General features: G+C 45.2%; 2 protein-coding genes and 1 long non-coding RNA gene across 12 annotated transcripts; 1 reads left to right on the top strand and 2 right to left on the bottom strand.

Moving 5' to 3' along the window:
* lncRNA:CR46234 (long non-coding RNA:CR46234) lies at positions 1-799 on the bottom strand. Of its 2 annotated transcripts, none has more exons than NR_133132.1 (2): positions 670-799; positions 1-585 (listed from the first exon to the last, which is right to left on the bottom strand). It is a non-coding gene; the product is annotated as a long non-coding RNA:CR46234 (long non-coding RNA). The 2 variants fall into 2 exon arrangements; NR_133133.1 differs by having other exon boundaries at positions 651-799.
* A 3,014-nt stretch (positions 800-3,813) lies between these two features.
* Positions 3,814-6,597, top strand: Phb2 (Prohibitin 2). 6 transcript variants are annotated; one of them, NM_001103902.1, is made up of 7 exons: positions 3,814-3,871; positions 3,968-4,112; positions 4,543-4,889; positions 4,952-5,185; positions 5,388-5,465; positions 5,531-5,630; positions 6,323-6,597. In NM_001103902.1, the coding sequence occupies exons 2-7, from the start codon at positions 3,980-3,982 to the stop codon at positions 6,445-6,447; spliced, it is 1,017 nt and encodes a 338-aa protein (NP_001097372.1). In that variant the 5' UTR covers positions 3,814-3,871; positions 3,968-3,979; the 3' UTR covers positions 6,448-6,597. The 6 variants fall into 6 exon arrangements, with proteins under 6 accessions (NP_001097372.1, NP_001097371.1, NP_725831.2 ...); NM_001103901.1 differs by lacking the exon at positions 6,323-6,597 and adding an exon at positions 5,837-6,186; NM_166311.3 differs by lacking the exon at positions 6,323-6,597 and adding an exon at positions 6,045-6,186 and having other exon boundaries at positions 3,814-4,112; positions 5,531-5,984.
* Positions 6,535-14,046, bottom strand: CG15097 (uncharacterized protein). 4 transcript variants are annotated; one of them, NM_001202044.2, is made up of 6 exons: positions 13,818-14,046; positions 10,366-10,565; positions 9,844-10,027; positions 9,051-9,147; positions 7,584-8,916; positions 6,535-7,520 (listed from the first exon to the last, which is right to left on the bottom strand). In NM_001202044.2, the coding sequence occupies exons 2-6, from the start codon at positions 10,389-10,391 to the stop codon at positions 7,307-7,309; spliced, it is 1,854 nt and encodes a 617-aa protein (NP_001188973.1). In that variant the 5' UTR covers positions 10,392-10,565; positions 13,818-14,046; the 3' UTR covers positions 6,535-7,306. The 4 variants fall into 2 exon arrangements, with proteins under 4 accessions (NP_001188973.1, NP_788412.2, NP_001261079.1 ...); NM_137533.4 differs by lacking the exons at positions 10,366-10,565; positions 13,818-14,046 and having other exon boundaries at positions 7,584-9,147; positions 9,844-10,085.
* Between the last annotated feature and the right edge of the window lie 17 nt (positions 14,047-14,063).

Here is a 14,063-nt window from a genome sequence, read left to right on the forward strand (position 1 = left end):
AAAAAAAAGAGCTCAGAGTGGCGTAGCTTAAAAACTGGTTAAGCGATCACTTGCCGTACTCGTGGATGCCACGGAACTTCGCGCTTAACGATCTATCAAACTATCTGGAAATTCCTGGCCGAGATTAGAGTGGAGTGCAGTGCTCTTGACATTAGGGCACTTTCACTTTCATCCATCCAAAGGGGCACAATTAGAAATGTTCTCGGCTGCCGCCCAGTCAGCAGGTGTCGATTGAAATTCTTAGTTATGCATAGTTCATGCCTGGCTGCTCCAATGGAATTCGTTTGGGATCCCATCTATTGTCGCTATATGGCGATTGTGTTGTTTGTTTTAAAGACAATAACTGGAATTTCTTGCAACTATTATTATTATTACCACCACGTCGCGTACTTTGTACACAGATATCTCATTGTATCTTCGACTTTTTTCTTGAGACGCACATCACATTGCCAAATTTATGGGCCCCGCAAATGAAAGTTCGATCTAATGGTGCGTCAGCAGAGCAAACAAGTGTCTTAGATAGCTTCGCGACAGTTGGGTCGATGTATCTGGCAGATATTTGCTCACATGCCCGTCTCATGTCCCCTGGAAATGAAAACAAACTGATTATCTTTAGTCGCTAAACAGTGGAAGCAGACAAACGCGTGCACCAGAATGGTTGTACTAAACGATCTTAAGTCCGCACGTATAACGTGTCCCATCTAAAAATCGGCACCAGGCGGGGGGTTGGGACTACGGATCTCCTCCTAATACACTTGTCATGATGCCGCTGTTTGGGTTTCGATCTCATCAAACGAGTTACGACGAGTCAATGAGAGCGAAGTTATGATGCTCGGAGTCACGAATCGATTGACTAAGTTTCGTTAAGCTTTTTTGGCAGGTTTTGGTAGACTTTGATACCCTACCGACTCTATAGGAAATTCACTGGGGATTCCAAATTTATCAAAAGGCGCTACACCGAATACGGTTATAAGTCGCATCATATATAACACGACAAATCTCCTTTGAAAGCCAATGATTGTGTCAGTAAAACGCTGAAGTAGTATCACATTTCATGCTATCAATGTGACTGTAAAATTTAAAATTTCAATCAATAGAGATTTTGGTATGATTTATATGTTTTAGATTATACCTTTAGTAAAAATTCTATGAGCTTTAAAAAAGCAAATAATAATTAGTAGACTACCATTAAATGGACTGCCTGAAATTTATCCCCATAAAAATCCCCGTAGTGATCGCAGAATTCCCCATAATATCATTGTTTACATCCATTACAAACATAGAGAGCTAATCTAACTTTGGTTTTAGTAAAGCTACTTAACCATTTACCCAATCGGGCTTATGCATTATTGAAATCTTAGCTCGCTGTACCGAATTAATTGAGTTTCGATGGCCTAATGTTTTATAGATTCACCCATATATCGTGCTTGGCACAATAGGTTCGCCACAAAGCGCCAAAAATATATCCGTTAATAGATCCATCGGTTGCAAAAATAGCTACCTGTCGTATGCAAATCGATTATTGGTTTATGTAAATTGGAAAGTTCTGCCGCACAGCAGCTCTTCCGTTGCCGAATGATGCAGCATTTTCCGATCCCAAACCGAATTTCCATCAACCCCCCCCCCAGCGAAGTGATCACGCTATGCTCCACTGGCAAATCCGTATGATATCTGTGTTTTTGTTTCACCTTTCCGCTTTTCACGTGTCAGGTGGCAGAAGGGGCGGAGTATTGGTTGAAAATAATTGCCAGTCAATGCAATTACACATCCTCCGTCGGATTTTATCGGGCGGGTGTTGTTCGACCAATTACAATCCGTTACACATTTTTATTTGCAGCCCAGCGAAATGAGCAGTTGTTCTAATGGATTACAGATTCGTACTATACTATATAGACTTTCAGTCTGCATCTGATTGCACAAGTTTGCCGCCGGACTGGTGATGAATGATGCCCGGGTTCTTAATATGCAAAACGTGCTGTTTGGCTTGAACTTGGCCAACATGTCGACTTTAGTTCCTCAATACGAAACTAAAGGCTTACACCCCCTCAAATTCAAGTTCAAGTGCCTGTCGTTCAATGGAAAACGAACGAACTGCCGCCAAATTGGCAAGCTTTGTTGGCCCCGTCAGTGAGCACATAATCACATAACTAAGCTAAGTACGACCTATTCGATGTTGGCCATACTAAAGTCGACCGATCGCAATTGGCCGTTCGAGCGGCCCGTTGCGCATGTTAATTGCGGGCCAATAGCCGATTTTGGCTCAGATGACATTGACTAGGGTACTTCCACCCATTTCCATTGTAGCCCACTCTAGAACTTGGGTATTCCGATGGTGAGTTTCTGCGGTCTTTCAACCGAACTCATCAGGAATTAAGTGCACACGAAGAAATTATGACGTATTCCGCATATTTGATTAATTATCAACAAATTTATAATGATTATTCAGTGCAATAGTCAAATTTATAGCATCTTTCACTTGATTTTTTCTTTTAAGAATTCCGCATAACTTAAATATTTTTTTTCAGTGCTGTGAAGCTTAAAACGTAGATTTCCTTGGGGAATTCTGGAAGTGCGAATACGAACGTCATCGTCAGATATATTTTTATGCAAACTTTGCACTTCGAATGCCAAATGAACCCAATCGAATTGGGTTGTCTTAGGTTCGCAGTTTAATTTTCGACGTCAGATCGAAATTTAGCAGCCATTAGGAGCCACCTGTTAGCATCTTAACGTGATGTGATCAAAAGAAAGGTGGCAGGTGCGTCAGTTGACCACCCGAAATTTTGGCTTTTAGCGCGGCTAATTCGAGGAATTTTCCTCGCCGCTTGATGGGGGAGGCAAAACGACATCCATCTAATCTAATCGATGCTGTCCCTAAATTAATTACGAGTCCATCAGTGGCTAATTTGCGACAAGCGCCATAAAGCAATAAGGCCCAATCAGGGGGGGGACTAAACCATAAATACTAATCTATAAACACTGCGCAGAGGGTAAATCCTCAAATCAGATTGTCAAAACATGACGAAAACAGAGGCCACCTTTTGATAAGGGGCACAGATAATTTCTCCGGCCGATTTAAATTCCTTTCCGCTCCAGCACACTGGAGCTATTCGCTTGAAATTGTAATTGTCACAAATTTACAAAAAAAAAAAAAAAAAACACAACATGTGAGTTTAAGTGCTGCAACAAAAACAAAAAGCCTCAGGCATCAGGTTTCATCATCTATTTATAACTTTTGGCTACAGCGTTAGGTGATTAGTGGTAACGCACCATGAGTTATTTTTTTTTGCCATATCTTTTTTATGTTTATTTTAATTTACTTTTACGGTTATGTAAATATGTTTAATTTTAAAGCTAACTAGCACATATATTCATTATTATATTATAATATATATTTTTTTCTTTTACTTTCGTATAACTGATTTGGGTAAAGATTTGAAATTTTAAACCAAGCCGTTATCAATACGCCTAAAATCGCGATCAAGCCGCACAGAAATCGCACTCAAAACGCGCCAAACGTGAAAAACGCGCCGTATGAAATCGCGTGCAAGCCGCAATACTCATTTATCAAAACCAACGATCAAACCTTATTCTATACAAACAAACATGTGCGCAATTCGTTCGAAAATTCGTTTTCTAATTTATTAAAGAAATTGCTGAAATACTACTATACAAATGAATGGAGTAATACACTTAACTAACTCGGAAAGTTTTTTATTAAAAATTAAAATACAAATAGTTGTTAGCAAGCACACAAACCGATAATAGCAAAAATATTACATTTTTGTATCGATTTAAATAACGAATGATTATGTGACAACGTCACATACGGTCACACCGAACCAAACGTGCGTGAGAGTTTCCCAATTTTGTACGTGGAAAAATCATACGTTTATTATCACAAAATCTATACAGAGTGCTTTGCGTTTACCGACATTTAATATATTTTTTAAATTCCTCGTCGCAGAAGACAAACAAGATGGCACAGAGCAAATTGAACGATCTTGCCGGCAAGCTGGGCAAAGGTGGTCCGCCGGGATTGGGAATCGGACTGAAGGTCCTGGCCGCCGTGGGAGCAGCCGCCTATGGAGTCAGTCAGTCCCTGTACACCGGTAAGGATAAAGCCGATAGGATAAAGCCACCGATTTGAGGGATAAAACCATAAACACGGGCAATAGCGGCATGTGCACATAACCTCAAATGATTACAGAGTGCATAGAGATGTTGCTTTGTGTGTGTGTGTTTCTGCTGTTTCCCGGATTTCATAACTTCCAATATGATTTGCAATATTCTTATTAGACTCTATCTAATAAGATGCATGTGAGGAACATGCATTAACTTATCAGTTATCCTCACTTTAATTACTTGTTATTGTTGGCCAGTCCCACATTTCATCTTCCCATGATTGCATAACAAACTCCATTATATTTGTGTTTACTTTCGGGTCTTAAGTCCAAAGTAATTACATATAAGTTATATATTTAACTATTTACTATACTATGTATGCAAACCCACTCACTTGATTAATTCTCCTTTCAACAGTTGAGGGTGGTCACCGCGCCATCATCTTCAGCCGTCTGGGCGGCATCCAGAGCGACATTTACTCCGAGGGACTGCACGTGCGCATCCCCTGGTTCCAGTATCCCATTATCTATGACATTCGCTCGCGTCCCCGCAAAATATCCTCGCCCACTGGCTCCAAGGATCTGCAGATGATCAACATCTCGCTGCGTGTGCTGTCGCGCCCCGATTCCCTGAACCTGCCCTATCTGCACAAGCAGCTGGGCGTGGACTACGACGAGAAGGTGCTGCCCTCCATTTGCAACGAGGTGCTGAAGAGCGTGATTGCCAAGTTCAATGCCTCGCAGCTTATTACCCAGCGTCAGCAGGTAGAAATCTTCATACTAACCATGGTTAATTCAGTTTGTATATAGTAGTTGTCTGTTACTAGGTATCCCTACTCATCCGCAAGGAGCTGGTCGAGCGCGCCCGCGACTTCAACATCATTCTGGACGATGTGTCCCTCACCGAGCTGAGCTTCGGCAAGGAATACACGGCGGCCATTGAGGCCAAACAAGTGGCTCAGCAGGAGGCACAGCGGGCTGTCTTCTTTGTGGAGCGCGCCAAGCAGGAGAAGCAGCAGAAGATTGTTCAGGCTGAGGGAGAAGCCGAGGCTGCTAAAATGATATCCTTTTACAAAACACTAACTAGAACATTTTTTCCCTTTTACATCTGACTAAAAGGCTGTTAGTATGTTGTGAGCTGGAAAAACTGTATTGTTTTTCTGTGTTCATCGTTTATTTTTGGCCTTCTTGAAATATGTAAATAGGGATTATGCTTACCCAATTTATTGCCACCTACTGGTTCTTCTTAACTGATATGTTTACTTAGGTCTGGCCGTGAAGCAGAACCCAGCCTACCTGAAGCTGCGCAAGCTGCGTGCCGCTCAAAGCATTGCACGCACGGTATGATTAATCTTTTAAATCTCTTCTGATTTAAAATTAATGAAATGCTTTTCCCCTATCAACAGATTGCCAGCTCACAGAACAAGGTCTATTTGTCGGCGGATAGCTTGATGCTTAACATCCAGGACTCTGGCTTCGATGACATGACCGAGAAGGTTTACAAAAGTAAATAGCTCTCGTTTTGATTAACAAAAAGAGTTTACTTTTAAGTTGAAAACACTTGTACTTTTGGTTTCAATCACATTGGCCAAAACTTAGACATAGCCTTCATAATTGAGTAATTTCTAACGCGTTTTCCGTACTCCATCTCTCTTCCTATTTGCCGCACAAAATTTCGTTCTGTTAACGTTTCACCCGATCGCGCAACCCAGTAGCCGATGACCTGGACTAGGAGGCGATCCACATTCGTTGTTAATTAATTTTTATTGAAATTCCTTCGAGCTAGAGCCTAAGTACCGTTTAGTTTTAACCACTCCCAAGCGGCGCATTGGCTTCATTTTTTCACGAATTATCTGCCAAGTGCTAAGTCCTTGTCACCCGGAGGCAGCTTCATCCCACATCCGTTCACTGGGTGCCAAGGATTGAAACACGGCCAGGCATTTTGTGGACCAATGATACCAATGCGGGCAAATGGCCGCATCAGCATTTAACTTTCCATGTCCCATCATCGAGAGTCACGTGAAACGGAAACTGAAAATAAATGCGTACTGAGAACTGTCTGAAGATCGTTGTGTCCCCCTTTATAGATTGCAACTGATTTCAGCTTCAACTGCCGGGGCACACCACTCGTGAAAAAACGAAGCGGCGTCCCCGTGCAGCGATCCCTCCACTAATCCCAATCCACCCAATCATTGCAGTTGGCACCGGTCTGCCCAAGGACTGGTTGGACGCGCGGAAAATGGCCTCGAAGGTCGCCCAGCCGGCGGAGAAGGAGAAGAACGTGGGCAACGTGGCGAGCAGCATGGCCGAGCGGATGATGTGATCCACACCTTAGCGGGGGCTTCCTGTCAAGATCCTAGTACAAAGCGCATACAGAACAGAGCCAAACAGAACGCCGACTTCGTCGCATACGATTACGAAACATTTACTTATCGTTTTAATTGCGTGTATAAAATACATAAGAATAGTACATAAGAGTGTATACAGTATATAATTTAAGTGTATAGAGGTTTATGTATGTAAATTGTAGGCAGATTAGGTTGCTTCTCCAGGAGTTGTGTCCCCGCGGCATTCCCATGTTGTGTGTGTGTGAGAGATCTTGACTAGAAACATGTGTGTGTGTTATGGGCATGCATTCACTGCGATGTTCATCCTTGATGTTGAGCAATCGAACCACCGCCCGGGGTCTCCAAGTCATATAAATATTCTTAAGTCTATCCATAACGAACTCGAACAATCAAATTCCTGCATTAGGCGCGTGGGGTTAGCTTTGTATGTGAGTTAATTTGTAATTGTTAGGTGGCTTAGAAGCGACGCGACATGGACCAGGATCAGGCCGTCGCCGGTGGCTTTCCTCCTCCGGATCCGCTGGCCCCGCTGGTACTTCCGCTCTCGCTGCCACTGCTGCTGGCATTGCTGTTGGCCCTGCGGCTCTCGGCCAGACCGGGTGTGTCCCTCCGATGACGACGCAGCGTGGAGCTAGCCGATGGCGCGGAACTACTCAGAGCAATGTTGGCCGTAAAGGCAGCAGCCTCCGCTCGGCTCGGAACGGTTAGAGTGCCTCCCACGCCCGATGACGAAGGTATGACTCCACCGGAACCGATTCCGTTAATGGTGCTGTTGCCATTGCTAGTGCCGCTCGCTGCAGCTGCGGCGAAGGACTCGGTTATGCTGGCCAAGGGTCATAAGTTCGTCGTCTGCACCAGTCCACGCTCCAGATGGAAGCACTCCAAGACGGCGGCGCCGACGGAGCTGCGTCGAGCCACCATGGCGTTGACCACGCTCCACTTGTTTAGCCGCGTATCGTATCGCTCCACGGAGTTGAGCGAAGAGCTGCCATCGTTGCCGCCCAAGGCGAAGAGGGCACCCTCCACCTCAACCACTTCATGGGTGGATCTGGAAAAGAACCGAATTATTAAAAAAGGGAATGAAGTTGGACTATTTATGAGGTATCCTTACCTTCGCGAGTGCATTGCTGCGATGGGTTCCCAGCTGTTCCTGCGCAAACTGAATCGCTCTCCGCTGGACATGCACATGGTGCCATCATTACCACCAATGCAATACAGATGCCCGTCGGTGGAGGCGACGCCGCAGCTGCTCCTGCGTGCCGACATGCTTGGCACCGGTTGCCAGCGACCCACTCTGGGATCAAACCGCTCCACGCTCGACTGGTAGTTGGTTGAATCGAAGCCGCCCAGACTGTAGATGCAATTTTCCAGCACAGCCAGTCGGCAGTACCTTCTCCTTGTGCTCATCGCCGGACAGGAGCTCCAGATGCCTGTGAGCGGATCATAGCGCTCCATGCTGCTCAGACAGGAGGCGCCATCGTAACCGCCACAAACGTAGATCAAGGCATCGTAGGAGCAGATGCCCAGACAGCTACGTTTCGTACCCATTGGGGTGATGTTGCTCCACTTGTTGGTCAGAGGATTGTAGCTCTCCGCCGTGGCCAGATCACTGACTCCATCGTAGCCGCCGACCACATACAACTGCTTGTGCAGGGATGTTACTCCGGATCGAGATCGTCGCCACAACATTGGTGCCACTGGACTCCAAGAGTTAGAGCGCGGATTGTACACCTCGCACTCGTTGTGAATGGCGAAGAGACTGCCTCCTCCCACCGCAAATACGTAGGGTTTCATGCCCTCCGGACGACGCTCCTGGGTTCGCTGGCTGCCCATTATGCTGCGCTGCTCCGGAAGCAAATGGTACTTCATGGCTTCCAGCAGCAGCTCCTTGCACTCGGAGTCATCGCGCATGAGGGTCTCCGTTTCCACGCAGCTCATGAGGAAATCCCTGCTCACCAGCGGCAGTCTGACGTTTGACATCAACTCGGCAATGTGGAGTCTTCGTGTGGGCAGGTCATGTTTCACCCAATTGATGACGGCGGCAAAGACTCGCTCCTCGGAGCTGATGTTCAGCTGGCTGTTGGAGATCAGCTCGCGAACCTCCTCGAACGGCAGCAGCAGGAACTCCTCGGTACCCACAACCTGCTGGAAGTTCTGCAGGGCGTACTTATGCGACCGCGTGTGCAGCTCCTTGCAGGAGTGGGCATCTGCGAAGCTGCGTATGCCCAAGCAGTTGGAAGGATGCAGCTGGCGCAGCAAGAACTTACAGCAGGCATCCCGCACCGAGTGCATCTGCAGCAGTCCGGACGCGGGCAGCAGCACCTGTACGTTCTGCTCGGTGATCGTGATCTCGCCGGTGTAGGTGTAATCGATCAGCTGCCGCAGCGCTGAGCTGTCCACGTCGTGCAGCCGGACTAATCCCTGAGTGCGCTCCAGCATGTCGTCTGGTAAATGAGATCGGTATGTATCAGTTTACATATTGCTTTAGTAGTTGGATTTATATCCAATATCGATGGGATTACCAGCTGAACTAGAAGTTCCAGGAAAGGATTGCTTTTTGTTATAGAAGTGCACTCACCGTTGAACATCGCATAGAAATAGGGCGATACGGAGGCCAGAACCACTCGATGGGCATTGATGGTGTCGCCGCCCACTTCCAGGCGCACATCGCATAGCTGAAACGGGCAGGAGAACGATTGAGAATGAAGTTGGGAAGGCTGTTGAGACCTGGGAGTGCTGACGCGGCCAAAGGGTCGCTTTACAAATCCGATTAATGCTCGACTACGTGCTCAATTTGCACTCCAAATTCCTCACTCCCACGCCCAGTTTGGAATCCTTAGAAGGACTCTCCATCAATAACTTTTGACAGGGCGCCCGCAGTCAATGAACCCGATAGTTAGTGGAGGCACTTTTGAATGGCAAAGTGTCGCTTACATCATGGCGCGCTTCTTCTGGTTAAGGCCAACTCATCCATCCACCCGCTGGGCTACTAAAATGGCAATTTGCTCTAATAGCCTCACCCAGCTGAACTTTGTGAGAGAGGGGCGGCATCGGTCGCAATTAATGTTGCCGACTGCCCAAAATGAAAGAGAAACGCGCGAAAGACATTATGTATGCGCCATGTGGGCCAGCGTCAAGTCGGACTTGCGACGACCCCAATCACGCGCCCATTCTAAATAAATATTTTAATTATGTTCACGCCTTATGCAATTAGTACGGCAATATCAAGATCTGTCAATTAATGCTATATATGAGTTTGAACCCTGTGTTATGGCATTGCTGATTTTTGATGAAGAAATTGATCTGGCCATGAACATAATTTGTTTGAATTTCGAAATGATGAGATTTTCTTGGCGTATTTTTTCCCTCACCTGCGCATTGTTCCTCATCTGGTTGATGGCTGCAAAGGAGGCGATGCAGTGGCCCGGATTCTGGTGATGCGCCTGGGGCAGTACCTCTTCATTGGGTCCCGGTGGGCTCAGATCGCTGGGCGTCTGTGTGGAATTGTTGCTGGTGGTGGTGACATCTTCGTTGTTGCCACTCGCCTCGCCGGAACTGCAACGAGAATTTGATGAGTTCGTAAATTGAGTTCGCCGTCTTGTTAACATAATGGTAATGGCGGCGACAAGGTGTCGACAAAAACAGAAACAGGAACTGCTCCACTGCTGTAAAGCCAGGCGTTGTTTATGCTACATGTTTATGTTCATGTCAGTTTAAGGGGGCTGGCATTTTTGGGGGTTGAATGGAGCGAACATGGAGCACCAAGTCGTCACTTAAATTCACAAGCACAACAAATATTAAACTTTAGGCATTGAAAACAAAGTACAAAGTTTCTTATACCAAGTATATATGATTATTTATCTGTATATTAGAATTATTTTCCGTGTACTTACTGATTGGATTTCACGGGCAGAAACATTGCGACTTCGTCTGGTCGCTGTTTATGCTAATGATGGGGGACTAGTGCGGCACTTCCCTTATCTCTCTGGGCTGCAGCTTGCTTCTAAAACATTTCCTCGTTTTGGTCCTTGGTTGGTGTCTTCAGTTCGGTTCGTTTCAGTCTTTTTTATTGGCAGTTCAGCTCCAACTTCAGCTGAAATGGATGGAGCAAAAATCAATACTGTGGACAATTGTTGTGGCCACCCGCATGGCAGAGAATAGCTTCGAATTTGGGTCAGACGGATAGAGGGATTGGTGGTTGGCTGGATATGATATCATTCGGGCTTTTTGGCATGTCAAAGTGTAGAAAGCATCTGAATGAAACTAAAAACTGGGTTAAGTGCCGCCTCCCTTCACTCAACCATTGTTTACTGCTTTTGTCGGGATGTGAAGTGGTTATGCGTGGGAGCCTTTGAAGGACCCAGGAAATGGGCCAGGATGTGGCCTCGCCAAATTGCTTGTCGCATGCAACTTGCGCATTTTGTCAGCCATTTTACTGGCGAAACAAAAAAGCCACGAGATTTGTGTACGGAAAGAAAAGTAATAATGCAGCAGAAAAAAATTTATAAATATTTATGTGACGGGTAATTTGAAAATGTTTATTTCGATGCAATACAATGACTGTTGCAAGTGGATTATAAAGTATTTAAAGCTTTCTTGAGTCGAATTTCGTTTACATAAGATAAATGCCGCGTTCGTTGACATTGAAAAGTAGGCAAAATGTATAATATTTTGTTTACATTTTTATTTAATACTAAAGGAGTTGGATACGAGGAATTATAGCCAAAAAACGAAGTTCTTTAAAAGTGGCGAGAGCGTTTCTCTTTATCGCGCTTGGAAAGTGCTCTTTGGGGTCAACAAAACGTGTCTCTGGCACATGTTTGTGAATTTAACGTCACGAATTTATCGCTGCATTAACAAAACAAGGCAGTGAAATGGCAGTAGCAGTAGCATTAACATCAACCATCAACCGCTTAAAACATACAAAATTTCACTTTGCGCACAACACGAATTAACGACAATTTCAGTCGGTGTTTTTTTGTTTTTTTTTTGTTTTAGCTTTTAACTGAGCAACAGCCATGGAGGCGGCCTGCCATGCTTGAGGGCGCAATTGTGCTGGAGGGCAATGTACGCCGCCGACTGCTTCTGCTCAGCACCCTCCGCCCTCCCCAAAAACGCCCCCAAAAACGCCACCTAAAACACCAAAGAACCCCCCCTTGAAGAGAAGCCCCATTAGGCTAAATGTTTACTGCGCTGCCAAAGCAAAAGCAGGCCAGTTTGCCATCGTGGGACAGCCCTCGATTGCATTCTGAGTTGCATTCTGCAGCCAGTTTCCCTTGTTTTTCTTCTTTTGTTTTTTTTTTGGGCGGGGTCAGCACTCTCCGTCACACGCGGCGTATGAGTAATTAAAGGCTTCCGACCAGGGTCAAAATGCGGTGCGGTTGTCTCAGTAACAAAGCTAACACGTCTAACGGTTGTTTGTGGCCAAACAAAAAACAATGAAATTATGCTAAATTTGAGCTTTATTCACGAGCTAGTTGAGCTCATTTATGCACGGAGGCAAAGAGCTGGGAAATTTCGCTTGTTTCAATTCAGCTAATATAATATATGATATATATCGCTGATTAAAAGTAATTTTCACATATTTGAAATAAATATGATATTGCCAGGAATAAGAGGTATCTTGTTTTATGTTTTTTTTTATTTATGACCTGATGTTTTGTTTAAGATATGAGCAATGATATTCTGGCATGAAAACTTCGCTGATGGGATTAAGTCAGTTAACTTTTTCTTAGTGTAGTTAAAGGGGCAATCATGTCTAACACACACGCAATGCCGCACAAAAGGGAGGAGGTTCAGGAACCGGAAGTGCTGAGGGTGGAGCAGGAAATGTGTTTTAACCCAAGGTGTAACTCTCGCTGACCTTCAGGTGTGCGATGAGCTGGGGGGTCGCTGACTCAGTCGGCAGGGTTGGTATTATATTTATAACAAATCCAACTAAAAATATGATTATCAAAGAAGCGCTTGCCAGAGAGAGCGGCGGGAAGCTGTTCCCTAGCAACATCTGCGGTTCCGAGTGTGAAATTTAAATTAACTGCCCAGCATGCTTCGCACGTAAATGTGGCCCGAAATGTGGGTAAACCGACGACAGGGGAGCCGCACTCATTCAGTAATATTTAAATGCTTTTTGGCGACAGAGCAGAACAGAGCGAAATATAAAAACAAATAAAAGAACCCGAAAAAACACACGGAGCCACACAAAAATTGTGCAAACATTGAACCGGTTGTAGTTTTTGCCCAACCACCATTCGCCCATTTGTTGTTGGCCACCACCTATGGATACCTCTCCACCATTCTGCCTATGCTCCACACCTCCACGTGATTTGGCCAACTGAAATCACAATGCAAAATCGGAAGGCCTTAAGCATGCTTCTTGCACGCTTCATTGATGATTAAACCCGCCATTGTTGCTGCTGCAATGCAATATTCTGCGAGACACCAAGGTCAACTGCTTTTGCAATCGAGCGGAAATCGAGAGATCGTGCTGCGGACTCAGCGCTAGTTACAGCTAAAAATTAATGAACAAGGTGCAGATTATAGCAGCTAACTCAAGTGGAGAATAGGATACATTTCTAAGCACTAGCCAGTCTGATCAAACTGAACTTTGGGTTTCGGGGTAGCTGATTAAAACAAATTTCCTAGAATTATTAGAAATAATATTTGTTAAAATATTTTAGCAGGTGCTTTTAAGGTGTATTACCATTTATACCTTCAAAACTCTTTTGCAGTGAACCTGAAATTCGTCGTACGCAAAAGAGTCCCAAAAATGTTTAGCACATTTTTTTTCGATTTTAGCGGAAAGAACAAGAGACTCTTGAAGACGCCCGCGCCCAAATCGAAAATCAAGTGCCAGTGCGTGCTTGGTAAAGAGATGCCCACCTCCGAATTTGGTTGAGGGCTACAGCTGGATGTGGGCCAAGTAAACAAGCGACAACAACGAAAACGAACACCAATGGCCAGCCATTATTAAGTATACGCAGCGTAAGCCGACAGATTGGTCTATTAGGCGGGCCCAGATGTTAGAAACGGGTGGAAAAAAAAAGGAACGAGGAAATGTGGTAACGTGGAAAATGCGATAAGGGCTGGGAAAAGCGCACACCGAAAGTGAGCGTGGAAGCCGGCATTTCGGATTTTAGGAATGGGTTTGGTTTTGGGTGCGGGTCGTCAACCTGCTGTCAGCGCGGGAAATGTGAAAAACAGCCGTTTTCCCCCATGGCGCCGGCGCACTGGCCTGTGAAAAACTCCATGGGGTGGCCAAAAAGGAGTTTTTAAGATGCAACGGCATGTGCACATACTCCTCCCACAAAAAAGAAAAACCTGGTAACGAAAAGAGCATTCGCCGCACCTTTATCCAAAAAAGTATGACTTTTTCCTTGGGTATTGCTTTTTCTTCACGCTTTTCCCGATCTTAATTGCACTTTAATTCTTTGCTGGCTCCTTGTCGAGTCCTTTTCCGGTTGGAGTTCACTTTTCACTACGAATTTCAACTGCTGTGAAGCCAATTATTTGGTCGCAACTGCAACAACGGCGCTGTGCTGACGGCAACTACGCGGCACGAAAGCTCAAGAGCGACTGAGCGAAAATCCGTTGG

Source organism: Drosophila melanogaster, chromosome 2R (genome assembly GCF_000001215.4).
Source record: "Drosophila melanogaster chromosome 2R".
Classification (NCBI taxonomy): Eukaryota; Metazoa; Arthropoda; class Insecta; order Diptera; family Drosophilidae; genus Drosophila; species Drosophila melanogaster.